The sequence below is a fragment of the Ammodytes marinus genome (genome assembly GCF_949987685.1).
Source record: "Ammodytes marinus genome assembly, chromosome: 6".
In the NCBI taxonomy this organism is placed as follows: Eukaryota; Metazoa; Chordata; class Actinopteri; order Uranoscopiformes; family Ammodytidae; genus Ammodytes; species Ammodytes marinus.
Genome location: NC_137235.1, coordinates 3736826 through 3751825, shown reverse-complemented (window position 1 = coordinate 3751825; position 15000 = coordinate 3736826). Strand labels below are relative to the sequence as shown.

The 15000-nt window shown below is 43.0% G+C and overlaps 2 protein-coding genes across 2 annotated transcripts in view; one reads left to right on the top strand and one right to left on the bottom strand.

Annotated features, from left to right (window-relative positions):
- The window catches only part of hoga1 (4-hydroxy-2-oxoglutarate aldolase 1), a 26976-nt gene extending 25492 nt beyond the window's left edge, over positions 1-1484 (bottom strand). Inside the window, exon 1 of the mRNA XM_080028934.1 lies at positions 1098-1484. Coding sequence (XP_079885060.1) covers positions 1098-1308 — 211 coding nt within the window. The 5' untranslated portion in view covers positions 1309-1484. The remainder of the gene's footprint in view (positions 1-1097) is intronic.
- Positions 1485-5633: 4149 nt separating this feature from the next.
- LOC307252249 (metal transporter CNNM4-like) overlaps positions 5634-15000 on the top strand; it is a gene marked incomplete at both ends in the record, with an annotated part of 19688 nt that continues 10321 nt past the window's right edge. The window contains 2 exons of the mRNA XM_080029887.1: positions 5634-6254; positions 8640-9489. Coding sequence (XP_079886013.1) covers positions 5634-6254; positions 8640-9489 — 1471 coding nt within the window. The remainder of the gene's footprint in view (positions 6255-8639; positions 9490-15000) is intronic.

The window sequence follows — 15000 nt, the reverse complement described above, 5'->3', positions numbered from 1 at the left end:
ATAGGAGGGGTTGTGGTCTAGCTAATATTAAAACTAGTCAAATAAATTATTATAAAATGGGTAGCTCAAATCAAACCATCCGATTGGTTCATTGAGCTGTGATATAATGGGCATATACAACTGCTATGACTTCCAATCAGTTTGCATACGAAGAGATAATAAGAGGAGTTGTGGTATAATAACATTAACATTAGTATAACAGTAATAGCAGCAGTAACAGGCAAGCCAATGCAGGCAAAAACACAGCTATTTATCAAGCACTGCTGGTCCATTTTGAGATTACTGTCTATTTTGCTAACCAAGAAAAGGTTAATGTTTGAATGACCATTGTACCTCTTCAAATAAAGTAGAAATTACATTAAAACCACCAGAGGGCGACACACACACACACACACACACACACACACACACACACACACACACACACACACACACACACACACACACACACACACACACACACACACACACACACACACACACACACACACACACACACACACACACACACACACGATTTCTTTTTTTGCGTTTTTTCCACCGTGCTGAACTTTGTCCTCTCGTTCAGGTCCCTAAAGCAAATACCAGCGACTGACACATTTACCCAGTGAATCTGCAATGAGTCGAATGAGGTCTAACGTGTGTGTCTGACTCTGACGTCACAAATACGTTGAAAGTTTGAACAAATTGCACGTGAAGACTTCCTAATGAACCTTTAAAGTTTGCATTTAAAGGTTCACTGTGTAGTTTCAGAGGAGGGGGTTTGTTTACATTCACAGAGCCTGCAGATAGTATAAAATATATTTAACCTTCATGTAATGCTAATATTTGATAATTATATATTCATACATTATAACATAATTATTTCGAGGAACCTGGAACCAAACGTAAGACTAGAATATGTTTGTAAACCAAACTGTGGGCCCTGCTGCTGTTAAGTGAAACAGTAACTTTTCAGGAAGCTTTCTAACTTCAAACAGTGTCCCAGGGATCACATTTTCCTGTGAGGAAAGTTTGTTTATTCAGTTATGAGAGTTGTATACTTTAGAAACATTATAGTGACATAGTGCACCTTTAATGTGTGTCTCGTGTCTGACCTTTGAATGGTATCTTGCTATACTTCTGCAGGTTTTCTTCCAGGCTGCGGTAGTCCACGTCCTCTGTGGCGGTGAACGGAGTGGCTATGGGCGGGTAGATTCCGCTGAGGTCCACCCGGGCCACAGACGCTTGTCTCTGGGTTGATTTCCACAAGTCGCGGCCTCCTCTGCACAGGGGACGCACGCTTCTCCATGCCCGGACGCAATGCATTGTGAAGCGGATAGAGTGGCTGAGTTTCTAGCTGTCTGTCGGTGTGTATGTGTGTGGTGCTATCTGTGGGACTGAGTGCAGCTGCTGCAAACCAACCGAGGAGGACAGTTAATCACTAACCTGCTTCTGTAAATATTGACCAGAGTTTTGTGATTTCTGACTTTTTTTAAACTGTCCTGAACTCCTCGCGTGAATCGACTCGGTTCAGGCGGAACGTGCGGTGTGTTGAGTTACATTTAGCGACTTTTCACTCAGCTGTCACCCCGTATGAGACGCTTCTCTGGCGGCGAGAGACGGTGGATTTGTACCTAGCAAGTGTAGTAGTTAGCAGAGTTACTGGTGGTAAAGCTCTAAAGCTCCGCCCAGAAGGAATAAGGGCTCAACTACTATCAGCGGGTCGGTCAGGGGAAGCGAAGGTCTTAATACCGTCTGTGATTATCCTACACATCCACTCATAGCCTTTACACTACTGCCATCATGCGGAGAAACTGTGAATGACACCTTCACAAACAATTGGAACATGCATTTTAATTTAATTTAAATTATTAATAGAAATGGAACACAGTTTTAATTACTAAAATTGTGTCTGTTTTTTTTAACCTAAGCTCATCAATCATGCAGATAAGTATTCAGCAACATAATAAACTACATTTATCAATCAATCAATATTATTTTTTATTTATATCCGCTTTTCATACTCAAGAGTAGCTCAAAGGGCTTTACAACAAAAACGAAAAAAAAACAGAAAAAAACAGCTAATAAAATCAAGAGAAGAAAATTAAAAGAACCCAACCCTCCCACACCCCCATAGACATGCACAGAGACATACACAAATACATACACACACTCATACACACACTCACACATACACACACAGACACACAAACTCACACATGCACTAGCTATCACTAAAGAGACATTTAGAAAACAGTCTAAACTTTCCACACACGGTAGATTAAATCGTTGTTATGTGGAAACCCCTAGTTTAATTTTTTTATTGGTCTGCAGCTGTTTCTCTGGTTTGGGGGATAGCTCATTCTTTCCCCTAAAAAATAAAGAATTCTACAGGACAGATTTTAGACAGAAGCTAATGTTCCAGTATATCAATCACTGTTATTCTAGGTTAGACACAATCGTATTTAGTCCAAATGTTACTGTGACCTTCAGTAAGATCTGGCTCAGGGTGCATTTAAACCCTATTGACATAAACAAATAACCTTTAATGCCAGAAACTTTGAAAAGGTCAAACAAAATCGAATTATCTTTTCTGAAAACAAAGTTAATCATAGTGCCTATTTTAGAGTGGAAATGTATCCCACTCCAACAAGGCCTCAGGACACAGCCCGTACAGTGCAAATAAAATGTCATGGAAAATGCAGAAACATATCGAGTCCAGCAAAGCATTGGCAAAACCATTTTCCCACAAACATTTCTCTTCCCTATATAGGCCGCACCCCGCTCTGCCCCCCCCCCCCCCCCCCCCCTTCCCTCTCTGCCCCTGTGGCCCTGACCTGCTGACAAAACTACCACAATAAAAGCGTGGATGACATCATGGCTAGAGTCGATTTATACAGTTTTATCTCTCAAGGTTTTAAAGGGGCACTGTGTAATATGACATCATCAAGAACGTTCTAGAATGCAACGCTCCCTGGGTAACCCCACCCCTTTTGAATAATAACAGAAGCTATAGTGGCCTTCAAGGACAAGAACAATTCTAAATTCTAAACAATGCACCTGATGACATTCCAAAAACATGGATGCCTCCATAAGAACCTGCCTGCTCAATGTACAAAATGTAATATTAATATTTGTTATTCTCCGCTTAGGAGGATAATTCAGATTGTTGGCAGAGGTGATTTTACACCAATGAGGACATATTTATGAATGAGGATATTGATTTTAGCTAATAAATTACTTAAAAATTACTTAAAATGTTACACAGTGCCCCTTTAAAAAAATGTAAACCATCTTTTATTTTTTATTTAAATGTATTGAACTTTTTGCATTTTTAAGGCTTTATGTAAAGTGCAGAGAGACAGAGATGAAATGTGGCAGAGAGGGGAATGACGTGCGGAGAACGACCACGGGTTGGACTTGAACCGGGTCTCCTGCTCTAAACAGTACACCACCAGCGCCCCCATGTCACACCAGTTTTAAGTGACAACATTTGGTTGATGGGCCCTTCCCCCCCACCCCCTCCCAGGTAGTCTACACTTTATTTTAAAGGGTTTACAAAAGCTAACAAGATTGCAAACCACTGTGTGTCTTCAAGTATCACAACAGATGCTCAGAATATTTAAAGGTGAAGTAAGCGGTTTATTTATGTTAATATAAATGTTAAATCGCTCTTTATTCATACAGTGACCACTTACATAATGTGAATGTGTATGCGCCTACCATGGAGGAGCAGGTAAAAATCCTTCCCAATGTCTGTTTTGATGGTTTTTATCATGTTTTATCACACTTATGGATCTGAGATGATGCTAGATAACCTGCTGCTTGAAGACCGCAGTGCATTAATGTGGTGACGTAGGGACGGGCGAGGGGCTGCTACCTGCAGTAACTGACAGGAAGTTGGCTAAAAGAACCATTCCGCGTACAGCTCCTCCTGTGTGGCCACTAGAGGCCACACAGGTTACAAGAATACAAGCAAATAATAAGAAAAAAAAACGTTTTGGCTTTTGGTTTGTTGACTGCTGATAATGCTTCTATTGATGTATTTCTGTTGTATTGCAGATAGAAATCATCATCTCCGAAGTTGTAAATGTAACAAACTTCTTAATAATAATAATAATAATAATAATAATAATAATAATAATAATAATAATAATAATAATAATAATAATAATAATAATAATAATAATAATAATAATAATAATAATACATTCTATTTGTATAGCGCTCTTCTCTCACTCAGAGCGCTTTACAAAACAACAATAAACAACAAAAAACGTAACCAATCTTAACCAATGGCTTTTGTATCAAATTCTTCACTTCTCCAGTAGGGGGTGATGTTAGTGGTCAAACATACAACTATAGACATGCTGTAAACACTTATAGATGACTTATAGCCTATACAACTTATATGTTACTATCAGTCATTAGAAATAAATCATAAGAAATATATATTTTTTCCACATGGATAAAGCCATTAGGTAATTCTAATATATATGTAAAAAAAAGAAAAACTCATATCAGTTACTGAGCTTCATACAAACTAAGCCTAAACTAATACTGTAAACACATCTGCATCACTACAGTAGACTATTGTTATTCATTTTTCGTGTTGAGCACGTGGCTTTTCCACAACGTGACGTCATGGCATCTTGAAGGCTGCATCTCTCTCTCTCTCTCTCTGTCTCTCTCTCTCTACCTTTCTTTAACTCTCTCCCTCTCTATCTCTCTATCTCTCTAACTCTCTCTCTCCCTGTCTGTCTCTCTCTCTATCTCTCTCTCTGTCTCTCTCTTGCTCTCTCCCTCCCCCTCTCTCTCATTCTCTCTCTCCCTCTCTCTTTCTCTTTCTCTAACTCTCTCTCTCTCCCTGTCTCTCTCTATCTCCCTCCCTCTCTCTCTCTAACTCTCTCTCTCTCCCTATGTCTCTCTCTCTTTCTCATTCTCTCTCTCTCCATCTCTCTATCTCCCTGTCTCTCTCTCTATCTCTCTCTCTAACTCTCTCCCTCTCCCCCTCTCTCATTCTCTCTCTCTCCATCTCTCTCTCCCTGTCTCTCTCTCTATATCCCTCTCTCTCCCTCTCTCTAACTCTCTCTATCTCTCTCTCTCCCTCTCTAACTAACTATCTCTCTCTCTCCCTCTCTCTATCTCTCTTTCCCTCTCTCTAACTCTCTCTCTCTCTCCCCCTCTCTCTCTCTGCCTCTCTCTCTCTCTCTCTCTCTAACTAACTATCTCTCTCTCCCTCTCTCTCTCTATCTCTCTTTCCCCCTCTATAACTCTCTCTCTCTCTCCCCCTCTCTCTCTCTCTGCCTCTCTCCCTCTCTCTCCATCTGTTTCTCTCTCTGCCTCCCTCCCTCTCTCTCTAACTAACTCTCTCCCTCTCTGCCTCCTTCCCTCTCTCTCCCTCTCTCAGTAAAACATTTCATCCCTCCTCCTCCTCCTCCCTCATGGACCGGAACCACGCAGCAGCATCGGAACCACGTGACCCGGGGGGCGCGCCTGCTGCTGTGGACTGAACGAGCGTCTCACACACACACACACACACACACACACACACACACACACACACACACACACACACACACACACACACACACACACACACACACACACACACACACACACACACACACACACACATTCAGCGCTGTATCATGGCGGTGCAGGACGCCCTGCTCTCCCGCAGCGGGGCTCGTCTCTCCCCTGCTTACCTCCGCTTGATGCCTCTATTCCTCCTGGTTCTCTCCCTGTGCTTCTCCCCAGCGCTCGCCGCCCCTTCGCCTCTTGGTCTTCTCGGCTTCCGTCCGGAGGAGACTGGCGTGGAGCTGTCCGTGGAGGACGGGGTGCTGAAAACCACCGAGGGGACTCGCTTCATGCTGCGGGTTTACTACTCCACTTCCCCGCAGAGGCTCAACCGCACAGCAGGCAGCACCGCGGCGGGGGGACCCACCAACCGCGCCAACAACGCCGCGCCCTGGATCGCCTTCATCGAGGAGCCGAGCCCCGGCAGAGAGGGGCAAGTTCACCCGAAGAGGAACATGTGTATGGACAAGAACAGCCGGACGTCCGACATAGAGGTGCTGGGGTCTTTCAAGTCCGCGTCCAGTCAGAACTCTGTGCTGGTAGAGCTGCTGGCTAAAGATCTGCGCAGAGGGGAGAAGATTAAATACTACTCGATGTGCGCCTTCGACGGGTCCAAATGGGAACACTACCGGACCAGGGATTTCTGGGTCGCCGTGGTGGAGCGCTCGGCCGTCCCGGAGCTGTGGTTGCAGGTGCATTTCACATTTACATAGTTGTTTTATAACATGTTTAAAGTTGCATACGACATGTTGTTATACAGTCATATGAAAAAGTTTGGGAACCCCTCTCAGCCGGCATTATAATTGACTCTGCTTTCACAAAAAAAATATAAAAGTGGTATGTCTTTAATTTACCAGGAACAGCTAAGTACTGGGATGTTTTCCAAACAAAGATTTTTTGAAAAGCAGTATTTGGTTGTATGAAATAAAATAAAATGTGAAAAACTGGCTGTGCAAAAATATGGGAACCCTTGTGGTTTTGTTGATTTTAATGCCTGTAACAGCATGTAAAACTGATGAATTTAAACACAAAGTTGGTTGGATTATGTTGTTAAGCCTTGAACCTCATAGATTGTCTGTTTAATCATGAGAAAATGTATTTTAGGTGCCTAAATGCAAGTTGCACTTCTCTTTGACTCTCTGCTGAAGTGAGACAGAATGGGATCATCAAAACAGCTCCCAAAAGATCTGAAAAACAAAGATTATTCATTGTCATGGTTTAGGGGAAGGCTACAAGAAGCTTTCCCAAAGGTTTCAATTGTCAATTTCTACTGTAAGGAACGTTGTCAGGGAATGGAAGGACACAGGCATAGTGGCAGTTAAACCCAGGTCTAGCAGACCAAGAAAAGTACAAGAGCGGCATATGCGGCGGATTGTGAGAATGGTTGCACACAACCCAAAGATCACCTCCAAAGACCTGCAAGAACATCTGGCTGCAGATTGTGTATCTGTACATGGTTCTACAATTCAGTGCAATTTGCACCAAAACATCTGTATGGCCGGGTGATGAGAAGGAAGCCCTTTCTGCGCCCACGCCACAGATACAGTTGAATGGAGTATGCAAAAGCTCATTTAGACAAGCCAGCTTCATATTGGAAGAAAATGCTTTGGACTGATGAGACAAAAATTAAGTTATTTGGTCTTTATAAAAAGCAGATGTTTTGGTGCAAATTGCGCTGAATTGTTGAACGATGTACAGATGCACCATCTGCAGCCAGATGTTCTTGCAGGCCTTTGGAGGTGATCTGTGGGTTGTGTGCAACCATTCTCACAATCCTCCACCTATGCCGCTCCTGTTTTTTTCTTGGTCTGCCATGCCTGGGTTTAACTGCCACTATGCCTGTGTCCTTCCATTTCCTGACAACGTTCCCTACAGTCGAAATTGACAATTGAATCCTTTGGGAAAGCTTCTTATAGCCTTCCCCTAAACCATGACAATGAACAATCTTTGTTTTTCAGATCTTTTGGGAGCTGTTTTGATGATCCCATTCTGTCTCACTTCAGCAGAGAGTCAAAGAGAAGTGGAACTTGCATTTAGGCACCTAAAATACATTTTCTCATGATTAAACAGACAATTATATGAGGTTCAAGGCTTAACAACATAATCCAACCAACTTTGTGTTTAAAGTCATCAGTTTTACATGCTGTTACAGGCATTAAAATCAACAAAACCACAAGGGTACCCATATTTTTGCACAGCCAGTTTTTCACATTTTATTTTATTTCATACAACCAAATACTGCTTTTCAAAAAATCTTTGTTTGGAAAACATCCCAGTACTTAACTGTTCCTGGTAAATTAAAGACATACCACCTTTATATTTTTTTTTGTGAAAGCAGAGTCAATTATAATGCCGGCTGAGAGGGGTTCCCAAACTTTTTCATATGACTGTACATGGATTTCTGTATAAAGTGTTAGGAAAATAAGGTAAGTGTGAGGAAAGGTATAGCCATTCAAAAGAAAAATTAAGCTTAATCGAATTTCTACATTCGCCCTCATACCCTAGGTGTTGGTGTCCGTCTTGCCTCAGGAAAGTGAGCTAAATATGAGGAAAAGTCACCTAAATAATCTAAATAATCTTTGACTTAAACTATCAGCTAGACAAATGAAAATCGACCATCCATACTACTTTTTTAATCTAGGCTATGTATTGCGGTGGGCTCATTTTTTGTATGGGTGGGATTTATATCTATATGTGTTGTGTTGTGTTGTGTGTGTATGTATGCTGGCTGCTGGTCATCTAAATTTCCCTGCTTGGATGAATAAAGTATATCTTATCTTATCTTATCTTATCTTATCTTATCTTATCTTATCTTATCTTATCTTATCTTATCTTATCTTATCTTATCTTATCTTATCTTATCTTATCTTATCTTATTTATGTGTGTTACATCCTGCGCTCCATACCCCTAGGTGTTGGTGTCCCTCTTGCCTTAGGAAAGTGAGCTAAATATGAGGAAAAGTCATAAAAATCTAAATAGTCACCTAAATAATCTTTGACTTTTTTTGACTTAAACTATCAGCTAGACAAATGTAATCGATTAATTGTTTTCTACATCCTGCGCTCCATACCCCTAGGTGTTGGTGTCCGTCTTGCTCCTCGGGCTTTCGGCTCTCTTCTCGGGGTTGAACTTGAGCCTGTTGGCGCTGGACCCCCTGGAGCTGCAGGTTCTCCAGAACAGCGGCACGGACAAGGAGCAGAATTACGCGCGGAAAATCGAGTCTGTGCGTCGCCACGGTAACTACGTCCTGTGCACTCTGCTGCTGGGCACCGCGATCATCAACGCGTCGCTGGCCGTGTGGATGTGCCAGATCCTGGGCATGACCTGGCTCTCCACGGTCATCTGCGCCTTCGGGATCTTCTTCATCGGCGAGATACTTCCGCATTCGGTGGCCTCGCGTCACGGCCTCGCCATCGCATCCAAAACCATCTGGGTGACGCGGCTTCTCATGGTGCTCTCCTTCCCCATCTCCTACCCGATAAGTAAACTCCTAGATCTCATCCTAAACCAGGAGATATCGATATTCTACACGCGGGAGAAGCTGCTTGAGATGCTGCGCGTGTCCGACCCATATCACGACCTGGTCAAAGAGGAGTTAAACATCATCCAGGGCGCGCTGGAGCTGAGGACCAAGACCGTGGAGGACGTCCTGACCCCGCTCACCGATTGCTTCATGCTGGCCTCGGACGCGGTGCTGGATTTTAACACCATGTCGGATATCATGCAGAGCGGGTACACACGCATTCCCGTGTTCGAGAACGACCAGCGTTCCAACATCGTGGACATTCTGTTCGTGAAGGATTTGGCCTTCGTGGACCCGGATGACTGCACGCCGCTAAAGACCATCACACTGTTCTACAAGCACCCGCTGCACTGTGTGTTCAGCGACACCAAACTGGACGCCATGTTGGAGGAGTTCAAGAAAGGTGAGTGAGTGTGGTGTAGGTGTGTGTGTGTGTGTGTGTGTGTGTGTGTGTGTGTGTGTGTGTGTGTGTGTGTGTGTGTGTGTGTGTGTGTGTCCTAACTTTAGCTGGCATGGTAACAAACTTTAGAAGAACCTTTTCAAAGTTGACTAGAAGTTAAAGTGCCCCTGGAGCAATTTGGGGTTAAGTGTCTTGCTCAAGGACACAATGGTAGAGATGATGGGCACCGTAGATGTAATAGCAGCCACCACTAGTTATACTACTAACACCTTCCTGTCCGGTGTCAGGGATCCAACCAGAGACCTCATGGTTACTGGAAGGAACCAGAGACCTCATGGTTACTGGGAGGAGGAACCAGAGACCTCATGGTTACTGGGAGGAAACAGAGACCTCATGGTTACTGGGAGGAGGAACCAGAGACCTCATAGTTACTGGGAGGAGGAACCAGAGACCTCATGGTTACTGGGAGGAGGAACCAGAGACCTCATGGTTACTGGGAGGAACCAGAGACCTCATGGTTACTGGGAGGAGGAACCAGAGACCTCATGGTTACTGGGAGGAGGAACCAGAGACCTCATGGTTACTGGGAGGAGGAACCAGAGACCTCATGGTTACTGGGAGGAAACAGAGACCTCATGGTTACTGGGAGGAGGAACCAGAGACCTCATGGTTACTGGGAGGAGGAACCAGAGACCTCATGGTTACTGGGAGGAGGAACCAGAGACCTCATGGTTACTGGGAGGAGGAACCAGAGACCTCATGGTTACTGGGAGGAGGAACCAGAGACCTCATAGTTACTGGGAGGAGGAACCAGAGACCTCGTGGTTACTGGGAGGAACCAGAGACCTCATGGTTACTGGGAGGAGGAACCAGAGACCTCATGGTTACTGGGAGGAACCAGAGACCTCGTGGTTACTGGGAGGAGGAACCAGAGACCTCATGGTTACCGGTCGGCCCCTCTTTTCTATAGGCCATCCTACCATCCAGAGTATTGAAAGAGTTACATATCTTGTCTCCCAAAACTGATAACACTTACAAAGCATAAAAAACCAACACAGATTATGTCAAAGCAAGCAGCAATGTTGACTGGTCTACTGGTGCTCTCCATGTGACTTCAACAGGACCATGGGATAAATAGAACTGTGCAAGAAAGGTCTGACTCTAAATAGGCCTTCTGTGACCACTACTTTCCACACAGTCCGCTATAGCTGTCCATTCTGTGTGTGCGCCGTAAAAAAGAAATAATTATAATCTGGTGTGCTACTACACAGCCTAGGCTCTGTAAACTGGATTACACTGGAATTGTTCAGCACATACACACAGTAGACAAGTAAGAGTTAACGGTTAAAAAGAAAAAAATAATCACAATATCTTCGTTACAACACACACAAACAAACACCTGCACCAGTTACTGCAACAGTGAATGATCGTGAATGTGCATCACTGTAAATCAGGGCAGTCAGTCTGCGTAGCCCTTTCCCTGCATCCAATGCAGCAGAGCAGTCTATATGTGTGTGTGTGTGTGTGTGTGTGTGTGTGTGTGTGTGTGTGTGTGTGTGTGTGTGTGTGTGTGTGTGTGTGTGTGTGTGTGTGTGTGTGTGTATGCAGTCAGCTGACATCTCTGCTTTCTCCCGGAGTTAGAAGTGGGTGGGGTGCTATTCGGCCAATGACAGGCCTGCGTTTCTTTGCTGCATGTTTCAGGGACGCTGCACAGTCAGCAATTTTTTCTCTGTTGTTGTTTTTCTCCCCATTGGTTTGTGTTGAGGACAGGTAGAGAGAGGTAAACACAGAGAGAGAGAGAGAGAGAGAGAGAGAGAGAGAGAGAGGGAGAGAGAAAGAGAGAGAGAGAGAGAGAGGGAGGGAGACACAGAGAGAGAGAGACAGCGTGAGAGAGAGATGGAGAGAGGTACAGAGCGAGAAAGAGAGATGGAGAGAGGGACAGAGAGAGAGAGAGAGAGAGAGCAATACTTTCAGGCACTGCGGCAGAAAAAAACGCAGGTTCATTCATTTCAATTAGACCCTCCCTGCATCAGCAGACAATCCGACCCGTGGACCTTTACTGCAGGTCACCCCCCCCCCCCCTCTCTCTCTCTCTCTCTCTCTCTCTCTCTCTCTCTCTCACCATTTCAACTCTGTCTGTACTATCAAATAAAGCTGGAAAATGCCACAACAAAAAATCTTAAAAAATCTAAAAAAAAAAAACAATCCATACTGTATCTCTGCCTCCCAACACTGACCCTGCGTTCAAAATCACATACTCTTTCTTTTTACTACACTACATACTTAAAGGCCTACTCCAGTGGGAATATGAAGGTGTATTGAACTCTGAGATCCTATGTAGTATAAATGTGCAAACATTTAAAAAATCGCTTCGTCCTAGCCTGAGAAAAGACAGTAAAGGCCTTAGCACACCGGGCGCGTTTTATTTGTGCGATTAATTTGCGCGTTATTAATAATTATGGGGATTGGAACGCAGGGTGAGTTAACTCCGTTTAAATACATCGAGGTGTAGCAGTGAGTCTGTGGACCACACATGGATTCTTTGGCCTGAAAGCTAAGCAGCAGTTTGTCTGGCACAAATCAGACCCGCTTAGTAACACCAGTCCGTCCCTGCTGTGAACAACAACAGTAGTGTGTGTCGCTATGGAGAACCTTTCCAGTGCCAGGAGGGAGAGAGCTAGTTTAGACAGATGGGAAGCTAAACGGTGAATATTTATATAGTTGAATCATGGATGGGAGTCTGTGTGTCCCCGCCTGCCAGCAAACTCACACTAGAGAAGGAGCCAAATCACAATACGAGAACAGCATTATCTTCAACAAAATAAGACAATAAAAGTCTTTCAGTCAGTATTACAAAATAAGAGCTCGGACTTTAATCACATTGAAGACGCTCTATGTTGGGCTCTCAAACTTTGGCCCTTAAAGGTGCAATGTATTTAGTGACATCTAGTGGTGAGTTCTAGAAAGCATATTCCATTTCCACTAATGCCAATAAACTCTACACAATACACCTTTAATGTGCACAACGTATTCTTCTTTGAACCAATCACCAATTCACCACTTCCCCTTATGGTGTCTCAGTCAATACCCTTTGGAATTGAATGCTATAGGGTTGAGGGCTACAGGACTAGATGCCCCTCCAAGCTGAGATTTTCTAGACCCACACTCCAAACCAACCCTGCGTTCCGAATCGCAGACTCTTTCTTTTTTCTATTCTACATACTACATCCGACGATAAAAATAATCTAGTTAGGATGCAGATGGCATACTATTGGGACATACTTTTACTCTTTTATTTCATCATAACATTGCGCCTTGATCTTGCCTGTTGCTATTATATCCGGCGCATCCCTGTTTGTTTTCATATGGAGGCTTCATCGATGTGACGTCACTTCACGTGCGCACCGGATTGTGGGTCAGAATCACCCAAATAGGATGCAGTTTTCAACACTAACAATCTTGGCCGGATGAAGTAGGACATCCGGGTACTTCTAACCATCCTAAATCTGGCCACAAGAATCGGGACATCCTAAATATTTTTTCTACATACTAAATAGTAGAAAGTATGCGATTCAGAACGCAGGGTGTGTTCTATAAAGCTCTGAGAATCTTCAGCAAAAAGATGGTGGATGGGCAGAAAGACAGACAAGTGCTCCGATGTACTCTCAGTTTTTGTTAATTCTATGTGGCCCTTTTTTGTTGTAGTGTTTTTACTACGCCAGCTGTTGTTCCTGGTTGAGCGTATACCCATGACAAAAGGCATTAAGAAAAACTTTAAAAAAATAGCATTCTTTGCACTGATGGTCTCGTTTGCTGTTACATGTCATTTGTGATCATCAGAGGAAAAATTAGACATTTTCAGAAATATTTAAAAGTTCCTCATAGCACCTTTAAATATTGACACAATTAGACAAACACATCTATAAACAAAACAAAGACTGTAAGAGCTGTTGTAAATAGGACTTTATTTAACCAGTTAATCCATTTATAGATTAATATATACTTTATAAAGGTCCTTCTTTTCTTTGCCATATCTACACCCAGACAACCCTTTATTGTCTCCCTCTCAATCCTTTCCACTCTCTCTCTCTCTCTCTCTCTCTCTCTCTCTCTCTCTCTCTCTCTCTCTCTCTCTCTCTTCGTCTCCATGGAGGGCAGGGTATGAAATATTCAGTGGTCTCTTTCCAGTTTGTCTCTAGGCCATCTGTTCGCTGTAATCGTAACATTGTCCCAGTCTCGTTTACAGTATCACATAGTCGTCCAAAACAACATGTAGAAGGACCTTACTTTTAAACTATCTAGAATGAATTGATTGTATATATTATTTAAAGCTGGGGTGGAGGATTTGGGGAGAAAATGGCAGTTGGGATAGAGATTCGAATCCAAATACCTCAACCGCTCCACTTGTTCTCTTTGGTCCCTCCCCTATGGTCCCTCCCTGACACGCTCTGCACCAACAAAGTCATGCCAAAGTGAATGGACAGTCCCAACAGCCAATAAGAACAGAGAATCGGAGCCTCTCGCTCTGATTGGTCAAAGTGTACAGCTCATGTTAACTTTGATCAATCAGAAATCATATACCCCAGCTTTAACTCATCTTATTTTATCCAATCGTACTTATTGCACCGTGGGTCGGAGAGAAACGTCATTTTGAATACGTCTGGCGCATATTACAGAAATTGACAATAAAGATGTCATAGTTTCTCATAGTTCAGATTCATTCAGTTTCTTAAAATTATTTGATAAAATCATCAAAATCTTTCTTTATGTGTTGGAGGCTGTGAAGCTTTCGAATGGGTTGTGAAATGCCACTAAAAGTGACTAAACTAGCCCTGCGTTTCATTACCCATTATTTCCTTGCTATTTAGTATGCTAAAAAAAAATGTTTGGCTGTCCCAATTCTTGTGGTAAAATAAGATAAGATAAGATACAACTTTATTAATCCCCCGTAGGAGACACAGGATAAAAATGACAATGCAATAAATACAGTAAATACAAAGTGCTAATGCATAAGTAGACACTTAGTTAAAGTAGGGACCAAAACCAGAAAAACAGAACCAACATCATGATGATGAGTGATGCATATACACATATATACGCACACCTAAACACACACATGTTTATGCAAACACATAGACATACACAAACACAAACATCAGGTACTGATGCAGCATGCTTAAGAATACCCGGATTCCTACTACATCCGGTCGAGATTTTAAGTGTTGAAAACAGCATGCTATTTGGGTGATTCTGACCCACAATCCAGTGCGCATCGGAAGTGACGTCACATCAATCGAGCATCTGTATGAAAACAACCAACAATGCGACGGATAAATAAGCAAGAGGCAAGATCAAGGTGCAATGTTATGATGAAACAAATAAGAAAAAGTATGTCCCAATTGTATGCCTACTGCATCCTAACTAGATTATTTGTATGATCAGTTGCAGTATGTAGAATAGAATAAAGAAAGAGTGTGAGATTTGGAACGCAGCTACGGTTAAGCCGATAGTGGT